The sequence below is a fragment of the Eulemur rufifrons genome, chromosome 8 (genome assembly GCF_041146395.1).
Source record: "Eulemur rufifrons isolate Redbay chromosome 8, OSU_ERuf_1, whole genome shotgun sequence".
Lineage (NCBI taxonomy): Eukaryota > Metazoa > Chordata > Mammalia > Primates > Lemuridae > Eulemur > Eulemur rufifrons.
The window spans coordinates 35,636,210-35,657,448 of NC_090990.1; the positions used below are offsets into that span (position 1 = coordinate 35,636,210).

A 21,239-nucleotide genomic window follows, 5' to 3' on the forward strand; every position below is an offset into this window, starting at 1 on the left:
TCATTTTAAAAATTACGTCTATAGTTGTGTATACATGTGCAAAAAGTAGGTCTCTCTTTTCAGTCTGGTGGTAAGGATTTTACTTGGACAGGAAAAGAATATAGCACTTCCTCATACTGCCTCCCTTCTTTTGAAGAGGTTGTAGGAAATACATTTTCTAAAAAGTAAAGAAGAAACTATAGTTGAACTTCTAGGTCAAATGACTATGTAAGTTCATGTTTAAATAAGCCCATTTATTTCCATCAAATAGTGATATTGGATAACAATATATGAAAAAAGAAATGAAAATATATATTTAGGCTCCATTGTGAAAGACATATCTCCATGAAGCTGAAATGTACAGAAATGAAAATGGTTAAGTGGTTCTGAGGCTACTAGCTTGTTGAGATATGGATGTAGAATCAGGCAGTAGCAGTTTACAGCTATCCCTGTGGGATAAGGGAGACTAAAAGTGCTCTACAGGAAATGGGGATGAGAGAGAAGCTTCTGCTTAGACCAAGGACCTTGGGGGGGAGGCGGGTCCCTTGTCACGAAAAGAGCCTTAAGAAGGGGTTGCTACATAACTTTCGGGAGATAGGTCCTATGCATTGGAGGTGAGGAATATATACTCAGAAAACAGAAGCAATGTCAAGCCATCCTGCTAACTTTTTTGTCATTGAATCTGCAATATACTCTATATTCCCCAGGTCCTATACTGAAGATGTAAGTAGAGATAACTGTAAAAACCATCACATAGGGAGATGTGAACACAGTGGGAGTTTGGGTATGGGGTGGAGAGAGAGAACACCAGAAAACTTCCTTCTCAAAATGATCCTACAAATTAAAATTTCAAAACATGAAGAAATCAAATGCTAAAAATGATACTAAACAAAATCAACAATTGGAACTTGAATTCCCTCCAGATGAAACTTATTTTATGGAATAAAGATTTTAAAATAAGCATATTGAGGATGTTCAAAGAAACAAATGAAGACATTAAAACTGAACAAGAAATTATGAAACAGAATAGGCAGAAATAAAACAAGAACAGGTGGATATGAACAAAATTAGAAATCTTGGAAATGAAAAACATATAGTCATTGAAATATTGAAAAAGACAAAAAAATCTAGACTAGACATGGTCAAAAAATGAATTTATGAATGCAAGTTCCTTGTGAGGAACTCAGAATCAGTGCAGTGAGATAGACGAACTGATACAAATTATGAAAAATCAGTTAAAAACTATAGAGAGCCACTTGATAGAATGCACATTTGTCTAATAGGAATTCTTGAAGAAGAGAATCAAAGTAATGGGGATAAAAGCAATATTTGAACAGACAATTTGCCACTAATTTCCTAGAATTAAAGAAAGATATAGATTCTTATGTGGAAAGTATACCCAGAGTACCAAGCAGGATAAAGAAAAATAAATTCACGTCTAGACATAGCAAAGTGAAAAGGTAAAACATTAAGATTAAAAAAAAATATTGAAATCTACACAATAAAAAATAGGTTCTCCAAAATGACTATATAATGGCAGACGTCTCATCAGTAACTGTGGATGCCAGAAAATAATGAAAACAATCCACAAAGCATAAAGGAATGTCCTCCTCAAACTAGAATTTATACCCAGTCAAATTATCATTCCAGAAAGAAATCAAAACAAAGACATATACCAGTTAGTTTAAGATGGTTATCCATGGATTCTCACTAAAAAGCTATTAAAGGATATACTTTAGTAAGGTAATATAGAAAAGGCTTGAGATACAATAAAAAAGAGAACACAAAATTTATAAGCTGTGCACAAGGACAAGGAGATTTGAGACCAGGTCTTATGAGGAAAGAACAAAGGAACTGGGAATATTTTGCCTGAAGAGAAGACACAGACCTTCTTCAGATCTCCAAACTATTGTCATGGGCTGAGGCATTTAGAAACAGTGATGATGCCATCAAGAAGCAGATTTTAGCCCTGCTCAAAATAGACCTGTCTAATCAATAAGTGGTGAGTTTCCTATCAAGAAAAGGGATGAAATGGAGTGAGCAACTCTAGTTATACCAGTCCATGATTTGGAATTTCCATATATGTTAATCATATATAAATGTTAAACCTAGCTCATTCTATGAGACAGATTAAACCTTTTCAAACTAGTTCCATCTTTGTTCTTCTAAATTTTCAAGTTCAAAGAGCTCTATCAGGTGGAAATATGGTAAGGTCACCTGAACTGGGTGGATCCACTTTACATTTGCAGTAACCATTTTATACCCCAGTTATATAGACCAGATAATCAGCCTCTGTGCTAGGACAGTGCCTGCAGAGGGCAATATCTCAATCTCTTTGAAAGTGAGCCAAGTGGTGCCTGGATACACCATGGTAGGTTTGGTGGAAGGCAGGGCTGACATAGTTCAGCCATATTGGTTGTTCACATATTGAAATGTCTCCATATTTATTGGTAATTAGTCATTCCCTGAGCACCCTAACCCTGCCATATGACCACTCAGCCACACTCTCCCCTCCTCCAGGACCTCAACTCTGCACAGTCCAGTAATCAAAGTGTTAATGTCTAGCACAGCAGGCAGTTACCAAGGCTGTTAAAATATTTTGAATATCACCCATGGATGAAAATAAGTACCACACCCACTCTCAAATGCTCACTAACCCTGCTGGTACCATCATCCCCTTGGTTCTAAGGCAGAATGGTATCTCTTGTTGTCCAATTTTGCCTTAAGTTCCCAAACCAAAGTAAAATAACTCTCTGAAGAAACCAAACTGCTCAGTTTCTCACTGGGCTAGATGTAGGCCTAGGGGAAAGAAAAGACCTTTTAATCCCTTGGTCACAGCTTTGTTTGAGCGACTTGACCTTCCCCTAAAGGTGAGAGACAAAAGTCATCTTGACCCTCAGAGCAGCCAACCAAACCTGGTCACTTTCTCAGATTGACTCTTCCTCATAAGCCATCCTCCCCTCATTCCAAAGCACCTTCTAGGTAGCTTCCCCATTCCCTATGATTTAAAAACTTATTTCTCAGGAGACTAGGACACTTCCTTGACACTTGAGTCCAATGAGTGGACTTGGTCCTAGAATATGGACTGACATCCAGATTATCAGCCTTGCCATTGGCAGAGTCAAGAGGAGGCAGCACAGAGTTGGGAGGGAGCAAAGAATCTGTCTGTGGGACAGAAGGTAGAGGGGAAGAAGGGCCATTCATGGCTCATGGAACGAAGAGTTCTGCTGTTCATTCAGGGAGTCAAAAGAGGAGGGCAGGAATTGCATTTGGAAAGGCAACAAGGCATCATTCAGGGAAATAAGGGAAAAGCCAAAGCAGAGTGGCCGGCCGCACCTACTCACCAGGACTGGTTATTGTCAGGAGGTCAAGTTGCCGCTGTTGCTGCAAAAGAAAACACATTGTGAGAACACTGGTTTGAGCCAGAGCCAAACTCGTGCTCAGCAGGTCAGGGTGGACATGCAAACCGAACGTTCAGATTCACTGCAGGTGTAAATTACACGGAACGTGGTACTCACAATTCTGCAAAGAGGCTTTGTACTTTAGAGACAAAGGGGACTGGAAGGGCTTTTTGTTTGTCTTTGGAAGCATAGATGATTAGAGCTGAGAGGGTCTTAGAGGTCTTCCAGTCAAATCTATACCATACTTAGGGAAAATGAGACCCCGAAAGGAATGTGGCTTACCTAGGGCCACAGAGAATGTCACTTTCCAGTCTCCCAGTCACAGGCTCATTCCTCTGTACCAGAGGGCCTTAGATTTCCCTTTGCTCACACTGGTTTCTCTGGCTGAGTGTCTGATACATTGGAAACCCTCTTTGCCTTGGGTGCCTGTATTATTGTCACACTCTAGATACTCCTTTCTAATCAAGATATTTATGGGCTGGTTTAATTCTTGAACCTGCTCAGCAATGCTATAACAGTTTCAATTACTGATGATCAAGTCATTCCTTCTCTAACTGAATCCTTATCCCTTTGTACTGTACAACACTCATACAAAATAATATTTGTCTAGCACACTAGGTGATGTGAATGAGGCTGCTTGTGTTTGGAGGTTAACTAGACCTGGCTACCACAAAGACTGAGGTAATGAGCATCTCAGAAGACCTGTTCCCTGTCACAGCACACTTACTGGGAAGCTCTGTCCTGGATTGGGTGTCATGGAAACCTGAGTGTAGAGAAGTGGGTATAGGAGGTGGCAGTGGGGCGGCAGTGAGTAGCTCTCCTGAAGACTCAAGTCAGGGTTCCCTAAGTCCAGGTCTTCTTGCTGACCTCTTTCTCTTTGCTACATTTGATTTTCCCTAAGTAGAACTGGAAATCTGTATTTTTGTTTTTTTAAAAGCAATTCCAACAAACTCCACTTTGAAAACCATTGCTCCAGGCTACAAATTGCAGGAGCTTCTGATCACCTGGTATTTCATACAGTGTATACTTTGCCATATTTTACCTCAACTGCATTTCCTTCTATGTCTTGCCTTTCTCTAAGAATGGCTTCCTGAAATTCTACTTACGTAGAAAGGGAAAGGAAGAATCATTTTTTGAGTACCCAATATAGGCCAGGCACAGTAATATATATTTTGATGTATCATTTCTTTTTATACTCCTGGCAATCTTATAGGGTAGGTATTATACAGGGGAAGGACATGGCATTCACAGAGGAGAAATTGTCTGCCCAAGACAACATCTTCATTAAACAGTAGGGCCAGGATTAGAATTCAGTCAGTTCTAATGCTGGCTTGAAAGTCCAAAATATGACAAGGCATATAGTAATAAATCATTTAGCATGATGCCTGATAACTAATAGGTTGTCAGTAAAAAGAGCTATTTAGTATTGATGTTGTTATTATTATAGAATATCTGACCCTTGGTTTATATATAAGCTGCCTCTTCCCTTTTCATGAATTATGAGTACTTACAGCTCAGAGGTCACTGAGTTTGACCTATCATTAGGGCAGGAACCCCCTTTGCAATGTCCCCATTAGATATATGAACTGCTTCTTTTTCATCCCTTTTCTTGATAGGGAATTCACTACTTGTTATTGTTTAGACAGCTCTACTTTCAGGAGGGTGAAAATCTGCTTCTTGGTTATGTCATCACTGTTTCTAGCTGCCTCAGCCTGTGACAATAGTTTGGAGAGCTGAAGATCGTGTCTTCTTCTCTCCAGGCTAAATATTCCAAATTCCTTTTTCCTTTCCGCATAAGACCTGGTCTCAAATCTCCTTGTCCTCAGGGTCACCCTTGTCCTACATTTAACTTTCATCTGTCCCAGTCAAAACCTCCTTAAGATTTTTCTACCTCTCACTTCAGTGACTTCTCATCGGCCTAAAAGCAAGTCTGTACCCTTTCAGGGCCTTCTCAATCACACATACTTGTTTTCCTGCCAGCCCATAACTCATTCCAGTTGACATTTTTGAGCAAACAATGCAACTCCAAGATGTCACTAATCTACATAGTGAGCGCATATCCTCATGCTGAAATGAAACACACACTCGCACATGTGGGGTGGAAGGAATGCTGGAGCCAGACCATATTCCTTCCTAAACACAGAACCAGGCCAGTGGGACAACTGGTTCAAGCTGCCTTTGCCAGGCCAACCTGTGTGGCTTGGCGCTTTCCTCATATAAGAGGGAAGAATCCATTGTGTCCTTTTTTCATAAGCTTGGCTTTGTGATGATCACAGCTGGTGAAGGTGGTCTATTTATCTGAAAAAAGTGTCTATTTCCTAATTAAGGGCTATTACTAAATGGTAACTTTGTGTCCAGGGTCCTATAGAAAAAAAAAAAAAAAAAGGAAGAAAAACGGACAGGAGTCAGACAGGCCTGGGCTTGTGTTTTGTCTCCTCTGTGTCACTTTGTATAAATTACTGTATGTCTCTGGCCTCAAACTTCACAACTCTAAAATGAGCACGTGAGACTGAAATACCACCAGTGACTGAGTCTAGTGCAACCAGGTACTGTGCTTGTGGGCTCCCTCTTCTGGCGTAGAGTTCCCTGAGAACCCCTGCAGCCAGGACACTGGGGGCTGGAAGGTCAAAGTCAGATTTTAAAAGGGACCACATTTTAAGCTATCCTCTCACGTGGCAATTTTCTGTGCATGTGTGAGATTTTCTCACTGGATGAGAAGCATCTTAAGGGCTTAGAACATCTATTATTCATCTTAGTAAAATTAGTCCACTGCACAGAGTAGCCCTCAGTAAGTGTCTGCTCAACTCAACTGAACTAATCCCCAAATCTACATTATCCTTTCAAACCCCCATGTCTTTGCTTATCTGTCTGCTCTGTCTACTCTCTTGTAGTCGTCCTGGATATCTCTCCTCACTTCTCAAGACCTGCACGGAGCCTTCTCTGAACACCAATTCTCAAAACTAATCCCCTTCTCTCCCTTCCTCAGAGCAGACTATTTCACATTTTGTTCTTCCAATGCATCTTGTAAAATCTACCTTTTCTATCATGCTCTGTCCTCATTGTCTGTTTCCTTGTCTGTCTCTCTCACTAGGCTCTTACTCGAGGACAGGATTATGTCATTTCATCTCTGGGCTTCCAGTGCCCAGAACAAAGGCCTGGAAGGAATGTTTAATGTCATCTAGTTCAAATGCTTCAATTATTTGATTCTTCCCTCTGCAACAACTCTGTTAATTGGGAATTAACCAGCATGGAAATTAAGCAAGCTCCTTGTTTTCCAAGACTTTTCCTCTGCTACATCTGTGGGGTTTCTTGCCTTTATATTTTTGATCCCGCCATTTCTGCAGCCAGCAATACTGTCTATTCACCTCATCTTGGGAGAGCTTCCTTCCTTTACTCCTGCCCACAGGATTGCTGTCTCTCCTGGAATCCTACATCTCCTACTGTCTGTACCACTTCTCTGATGATAAATTAAATCTAACCTAGTGACAAGCCCATTTAACCTACAGTTCACTAACATATGTGTGCACCACCTAGTGGCACAAACAGATAAGTGGAGGCTATTGTTTTAACCTGTAGCTCTTAAGATAGGATTGCAAAATCTTCATGTTCTATATGCAAATGAAAACAAAAATGTATGTTCCAGAATGACTCTGCAACAATTTTTAGCTACGAAACTGGAGTATTCAAATAATTCCCTCAAAGTCCTTCAAAAATAAAAGGAATGAAATGAAAGTGAAAATTTTTTATTACTAGTCTGCCTAGCATAATCATTTGAGATTGCCAATGGATGTGGAATTTATAAAAATAGGGTACATGGTTTGTGGAATTTGACAAATAATGTACAATCAGTTATATATAGATGGACCATATTGGAAATAAAGAATTACGGAATTATTATAATGAGTTGCTACCTAAGAGGGACAAGAGCCTTTTATATGGAGATGATACATTAACTGCGTGAAGGGTAGGATATGCAATAGTAGGTGGAGGAAATGAAGTCAGCAAGGTAGGTGGCAGGTTTACTGGGCAGACAGGGCCTGCTGGTTATTGAACCACTAGCTGACCAACTGCTACAGTCTAAGGAAGGCAGAACCTTCACATGTGTGTTAGTGGTTGTGTGTTTGAGGAGAGGGAGAGGACATTCTTTTGAGGCAAAGGAATTCCACGCCTAGATGGAGGGGAATGTGTCCAAGTGTGCCTGTGTGGTATTTCATGGACTCCTGAAGGAGTATGGGTATGCCAGTGTTGGGGTCAATCAGGAGTTGATATGTGGGCACCTGGCTATGTGTGAATCCTTCATCCAGCCTTCCCAGGTAAACATGGTGCCCCATGGACATTCAGAAGAACTCCATCTCTGTACATAAACGCCATGTGGTGAATACTGAGTATGACCTCATAAATACGATGGAGGGTGGGGGTTCTAAGGTCAAAGGAGCAATCTCTGAATTGGTCACCCAGGGATTGCCTAAGCATCCATAGTGGATGTGCAAGGAATTGTCTACCAGCATCCTTGTTCCAGGAGTTATCCACTCTTCCCCCATGCATCCAGTAGATGCTGTCTTGTTAGTACAATGTCACCCAGCCTCTGATGACAGTGGACTGCCCCAATGCTGGAAGTACTAAGAGCTGGGCTAATTAAATACCTTACCCAGGAATTTTGGACCTATTGTGGGTTCAGATATTCTCAATGAAAACTATGCCTGTCCTAAGTTAAAGAACCTATCTTTAAAAATTTGTAGTTATGAAAATAACACATGCTTATTCTTGTCATTTTCAAAATTTCCAGAAAATTCAGAGAAAAGGAAAAATTAGTGAAATCCTATCACTGAAAGAGAACCATAGTTAATATTTTGGTGTATTTTCTTACCATCTTTCTCACTATGTGTGCATATTTAATGAGATTGTATTTGTATATAGTAAATGAAAGTACCTTTTAATCTTGTGCAACATTAAGTTACTATTTTTTTGCCCCAGCCTGAGTTTTTGTTTTGAAGTAGAAGAGCATAAATCACATATATTTATGGTCATAATTAATATGTTTGATATTACTACTGTGATTTTGTTTCTAATCCTTTTATTTTCAGAGAAGGTAGTATTAATCAACAAGACACCAATAGGATACCACTTGGTTATTTTGTCACAAGGAGGCAGTTTGCAAAGCCCAGCTACTGTAGGCTACTGATATAGATAAAGGCTTCTGAATCTGGGGACTCTTACAGGCAATATTCAACTTGGAAGATACTTTCTTTTTCATATTTGAAGCCCCTTTGACAGCAGTTTCAGAAAGTACTTTGAAGAAAGAGAACTGGACTCAAAATCAGATAGACAAAAGTGTGAATTCTGATTCTATAACCTCTGAGCTGTGTTATGCAAAGCATGTTACTTAAGCCAGCTGGCAATTAGGTACTCATCCGTAAAAAGGATGTACATCAACCTCCAGGAGCCTAATAGGAAGGAAAAACTAGGAGAAAAGGGAAGAATCACTCTAAACAGAGGGCAACAGGCAGAGTGGGGAATGCAATGTTTGAGAACTAGGAGCTGATTGTTGGCTCCAGCTCTATGCTGCCTCTGGCTGAGCCTTTGGGCTTCTCACTGTCTGACATCCAGCCTTTTACAGCAGCCTCTTAACTGGTCTCCCAGTTTCTAGTCTTGCTTCCTCCAGTTCATCTTCCACATTGCAGCTGAAGTGAGCTTTCTAGAATGCACATCTTAAAATTTATCAGGGTTCCTATAGCTGCAGTCCCCAACCCCCCAGGCTGTAGGCCAGTAGTGGTCCCTGGCCTGTTAGGAACCAAGGCACACAGCAGGAGGTGAGCTGCGGGCAAGCAAGTGAAGCTTCATCTGTATTTACAGCAGCTCCCCATGGCACGCATCACTGCCTGAGCTCCACCCTCCCCAACCCACCTCCAACTGTCCATGGAAAAATTGTCTTCCATGAAACTGGTCCCTGGTGCCAAAAAGGATGGGGACCACTGCATATAAGATAAGGTCTAACCAACCCTTTAGTGGCTCTTGGAGGACATCCGTAACCTGGCTTGTGCTTTCCATTTTTTGTCCTCTCAGACTTTGAGCTCCAGCCATAATGAACCACTTCTGGTTCCCAAATTTGCTGTGCTTTCATCTCTAGGCCTTTGCACATGTTGGTCCCCTACTTGGAATAACAACGCTATACCTAATTTAAATTGCCTAGCTAATTCCTTCTGGTTATTTGGTTCTTAGCACACATTCCCCCCTCCCCCCGCCTTCTGTAAAGCCTTTCTTACCCTGCCAAGGCTGGGCTGGATCTTATCCTTGGCCCCCCCCGTCAATAATCCCCATCAGAGCACCATCACATTGCATTTCCAAGGACTGCTTACTCCTCCATCCTCTCTACTGGTTGCTTCAGCTCCCTGAAGGCAAGGGCTAAAGCCCTCTTTATTTCTCTCCTCTCGGGGACTAGCCCAGCACTTGACCAACAGATGATGCTCAGTAAAGATTTGCTGATTACTTGTTACCAATATGACAACTAGACAGGATCCACTGATCCCCTTCCTTTCCAATGGACACGCATACACACAGAACATTCATGTGCTTCCCACATAATTTTCCTCAAAACCCTTTCTGTTTCTGTCTTGGGGACCCAGAGATTGGGCTGGAGAGAATTTGGCCTTCTTCATCTGAATGGGTAATTATGAGGCTATGGTTAAAAATGGACTTCTCCTTTTGGTCACGACTGCATTGCAATTACCTCCCAGAATGAGAAGGGACATGGTGTTCTGGGAGCTCAGTGGCTGGTATGATGTGTGGGGTTCTGCGTGGTAGAAGAGAATAGTCACTGATTATGTGTTCTGTTTTGCTTTCTGCGTTTCATGCAAGATAGCTATTTGGGGAAAAGTCAGTCTTTCACGGCATAGACTGGAGATGATTTAAAGAAGAGCACCAGTAATCCCTGTGGATTCTCTTGTCACTCCAGCAGCCAGCCTTCATGCGGAGGACCCAGGGATCAACATCCTCCTGAAATGGAGGCAAAGGGGCACAGGCACACATTTGGCTTCAGGGTTTAGGCCCTTCCCTTTCCGTAACTCCTCCCTTCTCTGTTCAGGTCCTTCCCTCTCCAAGTCATAGTCACTTTCTAGGCATCTGGGGATCTCATGCCCCCTCCCTGCCCTATCCCCAAGCACAGCCTGCTCCAAGGAATATATCTCAGGTGGCCCTGGCCTCTCTTTAAACCCAGTTTCTAATCTCATTCCAGTTTAGACTCCTCACTGGCTGCAGGATTGATAATGCTAAAATTAAATTTGCTCCTTTCTTCAAATAGATTAACAACTCCCATTGCATTTTTGATAAAGACTAGATTTCTTAGCTTGGCATTCAAGGAGGGTGTCAAAAATCTCCACAAGTTTTATGTGTTATTTGAAAAAGCAGTTTTTACATTATGACATAACCTTATATTTGGAAAACAAACAAAAAATACCTATTATTTATAGAACCAAACTTCAGACAATAATTAGGTTGGTCATTGTGATATGCAGAAGATTGACTCTGACTTGGCAGGAGGAAGGAGTGGGGAGGGGCCCGTCACCTCTGCAAGGAAAGAGAGCAGGGACCATGAAAGCCTGGGAAACACTATCTGAAGGCGCTGAGCTCATGCCCATCCCTACTGAAGTAGGACACTGGCCTTCCATATGTCAGACCATTCTGCACACTGCCACCTTACTGCTCCCAACCTTGGCTTCTGCCCTTGACAAGGCCTTCTTTCCACCTCTCCTCTTGCTGGACAACTGATGGGCAACACATCTTTCCCAGATAGCACCTTGCCTCCACTACTCTCCATTTATTTATTAATTCAACAAATTTCAATGGAGCATTTGCTGTGTATGTACCAGGCACCTTGCTGGGGATAGAATGAGAAAGACAGCAGCCTCTATCTTCAAAGAGATGCTTTTTTTTTTTTTTTTTTTTTGAGACAGAGTCTCACTCTGTTGCCTGGGCTAGAGTGAGTGCCACGGCATCAGCCTAGCTCACAGCAACCTCAAACTCCTAGGCTCAAGCGATCTTTCTGCTTCAGCCTCCCGAGTAGCTGGGACTACAGGCATGCGCCACCATGCTCAGCTAATTTTTTCTATATATATTTTTAGTTGGCCAGATCATTTCTTTCTATTTTTAGTAGAGACGAGGTCTCACTCTTGCTCAGGCTGGTCTCGAATTCCTGACCTCAAGCGATCCACCCACCTCGGCCTCCCAGAATGCTAGGATTACAGGCGTGAGCCACCACGCCCGGCCTCAAAGAGCTTTTAAATAGTGACATGGGGAGGACAGACATATTAATCAAATAATCCTACAATATGAATTAATTGCAAGTGTGGTAAGTGCTCCTAAGAAAAATATGGGGAAAGGTACTGTGACCAGTGTTCAAAGTATCCCCCAAACCTTACCCTGGCCTATTGGCTAATATCTGGATGCCATTCCCAAGCACCTCTCAATCCCACTGCCTTCTAGGGAAACCTGAACAGTGGCCAAGTCTCACCCTCCCTTTCCAGCACCTACCCCCATCAGGATAATAAAAAATGCATTAGCTTGTTACTCAGGGAGACAGTGAACATCACTCAAGGCTGAAATAGAATCCCACAGCTAGGGTTAAAGCCAGTGGGAAGCAGAGTGGGCTAGCAGACAAAACCTGGGGCTGCACATGTGCGATTGCTTCACTATATTTTGCAGAGTAGTTTCTGCTTCTGTAGCTTTATGATATTGGAAAATCCAGGCATGCAAGTATCTTTCATCCCCAGGGAAACTTAAAGGAGCATCTTAGTTCAGCCTCTGGCGGCCTGCACAAAAGCAAGGCAAGTGGAAATGGAGAGGAGCATATGAAACTGCAAAGACATTTTGCAAGTAGAATTAACAGTAGCAGTGGCCGAAACAGCTGCCATTTGCTGAGCACTTAGCATGTGCCAATCCTCACCACAACCCTTTGAGGCAGGTGTTATTGCCCCTTTTTACAAATGAAGACACTGAGGCTTGAGAAGTTAAGTTACTTGCCCAAGGTCACAACTGCTAAGTGGAGAAACCTAGATTCCAATCCATTTTGTTTGCCCCTGAAACCTGTGCTCAATTAGTGTGAGAGCAGTTAGTTGTGAGGGATGAGGAAAAAATCTTGGCTGATTCCCAGGTTTCTAGGCAGAGGCGCAGCATGAGCTGCAGTAGGTGACAGCACACACCTAGAATGGCCTCTGCACAAGGGCATGGGAGCAGCTACAGCTCAAATGTGATCTTTGAGATTCTCTATTTACCTATGCTTACATTTGATTAATGCTATTCTCATTACATTCTAAGCTCCATGACAGAAAGGACAGTGTTTAAGTCTCCTGGCAGAATGAGTTCTGTCTAAATATGTGTTAAATGATTGAACACGGAAGCCTCCATCGGGTTCCTAAAGAGGAATGAATAAACAGTTGGAACCCTCACTCCTGCTGGAGAGAAATAGCACATGCCTCATCCTCAAATCCTAAACAGTCACATGTGGGCTTGTGCTGGAGAACTCCACCTTCCTCCGTTCTGGAGGAAAGACCCAGGCATCAAGAGACAGCAAGAGGAAGGCTGCTCCAGTCATGAGTCAGAAGATTACATGCCAGGATAGTAATGGCTTCTTCCCTACCCTCTGCTCTAGCCAAATGAAGCCATGTGGGGACCTGCAAGAACAGACATGGTATCTAAAGTGACAGTGAGTAGAGCTCCAGACTAACAAACACCCACCCAGTGCACCCATGGGCCCCATAGCATCTAAGCGTTGATTACATAATGTGTCTCACATTACTGTTAGATGTTTACACATTGGTCTTTTTTTCTCCCCACTTCTACCTCTTCTCTCTCCATCTCCCACCCTTTGCCCTCTCCTCCAAGGTCAGAAACTGAATATTTTTCATGCATTTGTACTCTTCCTATACCTTCCCTGATAGGGCCTTGAAAATTTTGTTGCTGATGTGATATTTTGGCTCATTACCAGGGCAAGTCCCATGATTATAAATTATTTTTATATGTTTTGAATAAGTCACCACATTTGTAGAATGAAACTTTAGAATTAAAAAGGCTTGCCTTTTAGGACTTCAAATTATACTTTAAAGTTGTGATTGCTCTTCATCCTTAAGTGTGTCAAAAGCCAGCATGAGAGTGAGGCTATCCCACAACACAGCTTGTTGGGATGTCAGAGCAAGGTGCTTTGGAGATAAACTAGTTCAACTACTTTATTTTAAAGAAAAGTAAACTGAGGCCACAGAGAGGAAGCCACCTGCCACAATTGTTATGTAGTGTTCACTTTTCTGTTTCCTTCAATAGAGTGGACAATGGGGATTTATGTCCATATCCCAGTGCTCAGGAAAGCACAGATGCCCAGAAAATAATTGCTAAGGAAAGCAAGGTAGTGGGGTGGGGAGGGAAGGGTAGGGGAAGAATTTAGTTAGTAATTTGTCCTGAGTTCTAATGTTATGTGATTTATTCGATTCAAGTGGTTTTAACTGAGGAATTATCAAGAGAGCATCCTTTAAAAGGTAGTTATTGAAGTAGCCTCTGAAGGACAGGAAGTATTTTACTTTTCACTGAGGATGTAGGTTGGATTTTTAAGACAGAATAGAAGAGGACCCCAGATGGGTGATGAGGCCCTAACTACCCTCTGTCTCTGGGAGCTAATGAGTCTGTTTATGCTTGACATTCAGTGCTTAAGACGACTGTGACAACTCCCTGAAACACTGCAGTCTGTGTGTTTCTTTATATATTTAGTTAGTTAATATATAATATATATATGCTAATTCCAGAAAAGAATTTAAAGACGCTTACAATACAGAAATACAACAAAATAAAAAAAAACACATAACTAAAGACATGGGAAAAAAGAAAAATAAGGATAGGAGAAATTAGATGATACTAGGTGTGAGGTCATAACTCCCAATTCATATCCTTTCATCCTCAGAAAGGGTGTGTTGAGCCCTATCAGGTGGCAGGACCTGCCCTGGCTCATGCAGGGACATACCAGCAGACCAGACTCCCATGCTGCTTTTGAATAAAGGTTAGGAGCACAGAGACAGGGGACATGCGATGGCAGTGACAGCAGTGGGGACAGAATAAGAAGCTCTGGGTCTGGGCCACGGATCAGAGCAAAGAACAGAAAACAGGACCAGTCCTAGCTCACAGACTCATCAGTGGTAGAGCCTTGAACAAATGACTTCACCTCTCTCTCATTTCCCTGTCTCTAAAACGGGTATAAAAATTTTTAAACTGGACATAATTTCATTCAGAAGTTTTATATTACAACAAATATTATTATAGCATGGGATAGAATATAAAATTCATACCCTTTTTTAAAGATAAAACATAAGATGATGAAAACTTCAGATTTTTTTCGGAATATCAAGGGCCACTCTCTGCTTACATGGATGAGTTCAGAGGCCGTGGCTGCTAAAAGGATCCTATTACACTCAAGTAAGTGTTCAATAAAGTCTTTTTTGTTCCCATTCTCCTTCATATTTAGCAAGTGTGCAAAGTAGTTCACAGCAGCTCCACACAGAACTGTGGTAAGGACTAAATGAAATGTTGGATTGGAAACACTCGGGAGCCAGAAACTGTGTGTTCTGCCCTCAGCTTTGCCACTTAACTAGCTGTATGAGCCAATGATTTACCTTCTTTGAACCCTTCTCTACCACACACTGTTTAAGTGACCATGGGCAAGTCAGTTAAATACTTTGTAAAGCAGTTAGCCTAATAGTAAAACAGTTAGCCTAGTGCTTGACATATAACTTCTGGGTAAATGGTACATAGTCTGTAAGGCTTTTATTTTCAATCCAAGACCCCTTGCTTGGAAAGGCTCTCCTTCCCTGTTCCTTCATATATGACTTCTCTCGTATATCACCACCTCCTGGGAGCTGCCTCTGTTTTCCCAGGCTGGGTTAGGTACCTCTTCAAGGCTCCCTTAGCACTTTGTACTACCCTTGGCCACAGACGTTATTACTGTGTGCTGCAGTTATCTATCTGAGTCATCTGTCTGTGAGTTTTTGCAGGCAAGGACACTGTGTGATTCAGATCAGTATCTCCAGCTCCTACCACTGTACTTGGCACATAGCAGGCCCTCAGTCATGTTTGCTGAATTGCACAAAACTGTGGAGTTCCTGTGAAAAATATCACGACATTCAAGATAAAACTCTGGCACTGAAAGTGATGCAACATTAATCTGTGTTCCTGCCCAACCAGAGTAATGCCTCTGCACAATGTCAGAGTTATATTTAATATATACTGCAGGAAGTAAAAGTGCCAGGCCAGAAAAGTCTATTTTATACATTTGACTGGCTCATGGAAGCTCCATTCCATACTGATCAACCACGGCTTTCCACAAGAAGTTGCCAGCTTGATTGTAGGGAAGGAATCCAGATCTAATTGTTCTTTGTAAGCCTGGGACAGAAGGTATTGTTGCTTGAAAAATGGAACTGTCTAAATTAATTTTCCTGAAACAAACATCTTTGCCAAATAAAAGCAATGCATAATAACAACCCATAATTAAAAGCAAAATGATACCTTTTGTTACGTGGGGAAAGCAAATGTGTTCACCACAAAAAAAGACCAAAATGTTATTTTCTTGGAACTCCAGGGACACATCTTGAAGTCTGATGAGAAGAGTGAGAGTGTGCGTGTGTGTGCATGCAGTTTAGGAATAAAGAGGGTGGGGGAGATGTCTCTTTATGTCTTTCTTACTCTTTTTTTGTTATTGAAAAAGAAGTTTTGGCCGGGCGCGGTGGCTCACGCCTGTAATCCTAGCACTCTGGGAGGCCGAGGCGGGTGGATTGCTCAAGGTCAGGAGTTCGAGACCAGCCTGAGCGAGACCCCGTCTCTACTAAAAATAGAAAGACATTATATGGACACCTAAAAATCTATATAGAAAAAATTAGCCGGGCATAGTGGCGCATGCCTGTAGTCCCAGCTACTCGGGAGGCTGAGGCAGTAGGATCGCTTAAGCCCAGGAGTTTGAGGTTGCTGTGAGCTAAGCTGACGCCACGGCACTCACTCTAGCCTGGGCAACAAAGTGAGACTCTGTCTCAAAAAAAAAAAAAAAAAAAAAAAAAAAAAAAAAAAAAAAAAAAAAAAAAAAGAAAAAGAAGTTTTGAAAAACAAGCATGATTTATCTCTGATTTCTCAACAATTCAGCCAGAATATTCTAAAATTCCATTATACTTTTCATAGACAGGAACTGGGAAAGTAAGGTGAATTAATATTTATTGAACTGCCCTTATTTTCCCTTGCCTAATTTTTCTAACAATTTTTAATTTATTTAAACTTTTTTTGATACATATATATTTATAAACTGATTAATCATTTCCAGAAAAGATCTAATTAAGAAGTAAAAATCTTATGTTGAACATCTACCATACAAGAGGTGCTTTATTTATGTTTATTCATCTTGTTCTCACAACAGTCTCATAATGCCAGTATTTAACCCCATTTTAGAGATGAGGAAAGCAAAGTTCAGAGAGGTTAAGTAAATTGCCCTAAGTCACATAGCCAGTAAGTGACAGAGCTAAAATTTAAACTAAGCTTTTTTTTTTTATTATTATTTCAGCATATTATGGGGGTACAAATGTTTCGGTTACATATATTGCCTGTGCCCCTCCCTCCCCCCACCCCGAGTCAGAGCTTTAAGCGTGTCCATCCCACAGATAGTGTTCATCGCACTCATTATGTATGTATATACCCATCCCTTCCTCCCCCCTCCCATCTGCCCAACGCCCGATGAATGTTATTCCTATATGTGCACTTAGGTATTTGTCAGTTAAAACCAATTTGATGGTGAGTACATATGGTGCTTATTTTATCATTCTTGGGATACTTCACTTAGTAGAATGGGTTCCAGCTCTATCCAGGAAAATACAAGAGGTGCTAGATCACCATTGTTTCTTATAGCTGAATAGCACTCCATGGTATACATATACCACATTTTATTAATCCACTCATGTATTGATGGGCACTTGGGTTGTTTCCACATCTTTGCAATTTTTTGACTATTAAGCCTATGCTTCAAAAATATTAATATTCTTTCTGTAGTATATAATATTATTAAATGATAATATCAATGATATCAAAATAAAAAAGAGAAAAATACATACAAAATATCAACATCCCAACAACTATTTTCATTTTTTCCATGCTGTTTTCTAGTCCTTATCTAAGTATCTGTGCTTGTAATGCATAGGTGTTTAATATATTAAAAACAAAGATATAATCAAGGCATAAATATAATGTTGTTATTTTCCATATTTTGTTATTTTTAGTTTACATTATGTCATTAGATGTTTTCCGATATTGTTATACAGTCATTGGAAACGTTATTTTAATGACTTCATTATGTTCTATTTATTGAAAGTGCATAGTTTACTTAAATATAAGACATTTAGTCTGATTATTATTTCATTATTATAAATTGACATTATGGTAAACATCTTCCCAAATATAATTTTTTCCTTCATTTGGATTAGTTATTTCTCTGAGATGAATACCCATGAGTAGAATTACTGGGTCAGAAAGTTCCTTTTTATTACTCTTAGTACATATTACCAATTTGCTCTCCAGTAGGATCATTCCAATGTATACTTTCTTGAATAGTGTGTGAGATAAAGGTTTTACTATAGCCTTGACAGCATTAGGTATTGTAACTTTAAAAATATTTTTTGTTAATAATAGGTATCACATGGTATCTGACTGTCGTTTTAATTCTTTTTTTTTTTTTAAAGATGATTTGGTGGGTTTGAACTCTTTTTCACTATCTTGTTCATTCATTATATTTTATACAGTGAGAGCTGACTTTTCACATTTATCTGTTGGGCTTTAAGGTGCATTTTACACTCTCAGGGGATAACTACTCCTCTTATTCTCAGTTCACCATCTTTGTTGGCACTGGGAATGCCCATTTGGGCCTGATTTGGCAACAAATGAAATGCTTTCTCTAAATAATAAGGCCCTTTTTAAAGTTTCCAGTCAAAGATGGGTCCCAGTGAAAGCTGGAGATACACATCTAGATATTGTTGATATAGTCCCACCAGGGTTTACAGATGTTATGATCTCCTCCCCTCTTGTGTTATCCCCCCTAGGATTGATGATGTCACTTCTCACAAAGCATGAGGAGCTGTGTACATCAAGGGCACAAATTAGGCCATTATACCAGAGGTGGGCCTCTTTTCCAAAATTCCTCTAAATTCCTTAATTCTGAGGTGCTGCAGAGGAGAGAAGGGTCCCAGGACCTCCTCCACTTAGAAAGAAATAGTCTTCTCACCCTCAGAAGAAGGTAGGCATGATCTCCCATGAGGCTTTAGGAAAGGAAGTCACATTGGCTTTGCCTCCTGGCCAGGAGTTCTCTAAAACGCAGGACACACACTGGGGCCCACCAATTTCAAGTGTTTTTATTTGTTTGCTTTGTTTTTTGTTTTGTTTTGTTTCATTTTTCAGTTTTGGTGGATGTTTTGGGCAGATGTCCAATAGCTAAATGTGCTTCCTTTTAAGAACTTAAGGGAAAGATTTGTTTTAGGTGTTCAGGACCCTGAGTAGTACCTGTCTACTCCCTATCTATAAATATCGCTGGGCATCTCATTTTGATGCTTCCAAAAAATAGTAGTCACTCAATCAGTCATAGATGCACATTGCTTAGCACCTATTGTATTAATATATATAGCTTTGTGCTAAGCACTGGTGTAGGGTGGAAGGTGGGCATAGGTAAACACTTGCTTGGGATAGGCACTTAGCTCATACTGGCTCACTTAAGCCCCATAATATTATGAGATATGTTTCATAGTTCCATTTTATAGATGAAGAAACTGAGGTTCAGGAATGTAAAGGAATTTATCCATGATCACACAGTTATGAGTTGGTCTTCCTGCTTCTAGTTTCAATTCCCTCAACCTATTCTCTGACCTGAAACAAGAGTAAAATTTCAAAAATGCAAATGTGACATTCAGAAATCCAATGCAAATCTCTACTGACAAAATATTGTTTAAACTACCTAATGTGATCATGCTGCCTGACTCTGCAGCCTCCAAGCTTGCCACCACTCCCCTTGGAGTCCAGGTTCCAGCCAGACTGATCTTATTCCTCAGCACACCATGCTTTCCTTTCCCCTCTGTATCTTCTTTTTAAAAAACGTTTTATTTATGTTTTATTTTTTCCAGATTTATTAAGGTATAATTGACAAATAAAAATTATATATATTTATGATATACAATGTGATGTTTTAGAACATGTATACATTGTGAAATGATTAAATAAAGCTAAGTAACATACCTATCCCTCACATACTTATTATTTTCTTACAGTGAGAACATTTAAGATCTATTCTCATAGTAATTTCAAGTAAAATTTTTGTCACCATGCTGTACAATAGATCTCTAGAACTTACTTCTCCTGTCTAACTGAAACTTTGTACTCTTTGATCAACATGCCCCATTCCCTCACCCCATCCTCAGCTCTTGGCAATCACTATTCTACCTACTCTGTTTCTATGAGTTCAACTTTTTAAGATTCCACATATAAATGAGACCATGCAGTATTTGTCTTTCTGTGCCTGGCTTATTTCACTTAGCATAATGTCCTCCAGGTTCATCTATGCTGTCACAAATGACAGGATTTCCTTCTTTTTAAAGGCTGAATAGTATTTCATTGTGTATAGATACCACATTTTCCTTATCCATTCATCTGTTAATGAGCATCTTAGGTTGATTGCATAGTTTGGCTATTGTGAATAATGCTTCAATGGACATGAATATGCAGTTATCTCTTCAACATACAGATTTCATTTTCTTTGAATATACATCCAGCAGTGGGATTGCTGGATCATATGGTAGTTCTATTTTTAATTTTTTCAGGAAAATCCGTACTGTCTTCCATAATGCCTGTATCAGCTTACATTCCTGCTAACAGTGTACAGGCATTCCCTTTTCTCCACATCCTCACCAGCACTCATTATCTTTTGTGTTTTTAGTAATAGCCATTCTAATATGTGTGAGGCAAGGTCTCATCTTGGTATTCCAAGTCTTCTTATATGCTGTTCTCTTTGCCTGCCACATCCTTACTGTCACAATCCTTTCTTGGTTAGCTACCTCCCACTCCGGGTTCAAATATCGGTGATGCAAGACTACTTCCATCTGTAGACTGAAGTAATTATGAGGCACCAAGATTACAAAGTGATGCAAGGTTACTTCCATCTATAAGCCTTCTCTGACCCCCTAGATTGGTTTAGATGCCATTTTTCTGTGCTTTTATAATATTTTCCCTATCATAGTTCTTTTGCTACCATCCTATAATTATTTCCTGACTGGACTGTGAGCTCCTTGAAGGTGAGAACTGTGTCCCATTCACCATTGTAGCCCCAGCATCAAATCATAGCACATGGCACAGGGTAGATGCCCAATAAACACACTTGAATATATTAATAAATGAACAGAATCAGAAGAGACTACAGAGGTGGCAAATAGCTGGTGGTATAAGAGGTCAGGGTTCTAAAAATTGTTCTTTTTTGTAGATATGTGGAGTTGCTGGATATTCCTGTTCAGCATTCATTGGATGACTGGTGGAATAACAATAACAAGAGGGTCTGATTACCAAAAAACAAAGAGGAAGGTATTATTTGTAGTTGATCAAGCCTTTGTTTCCCCAGCTACAGTCCCCCAGAGCGCCTTCCTGCTCCAGGCTGCCTACTCTACAAGCATTCTATCAAGGACGAAGTATGGGCTTTGCAATTACATCCTGGCTTGACTCTTGGCTCTGCCTTGTTCTAGCTCTAGCTTTCTAGCAGCTATCATTGAACGCATGCCTATTGTTTGTCAGACACTATACTTTGTGCTTTATAGCTCTTAGCTCAAA

The 21,239-nt window shown here is 40.6% G+C and overlaps 1 protein-coding gene across 3 annotated transcripts in view; it reads right to left on the reverse strand.

Annotated features, from left to right (window-relative positions):
* AGBL4 (AGBL carboxypeptidase 4) overlaps positions 1-21,239 on the reverse strand; it is a 1,250,690-nt gene that overhangs the window by 324,973 nt on the left and 904,478 nt on the right. For all 3 annotated transcript variants that reach the window (XM_069477908.1, XM_069477907.1, XM_069477909.1), the window contains one exon: positions 3,324-3,363. In XM_069477908.1, coding sequence (XP_069334009.1) covers positions 3,324-3,363 — 40 coding nt within the window. The remainder of the gene's footprint in view (positions 1-3,323; positions 3,364-21,239) is intronic.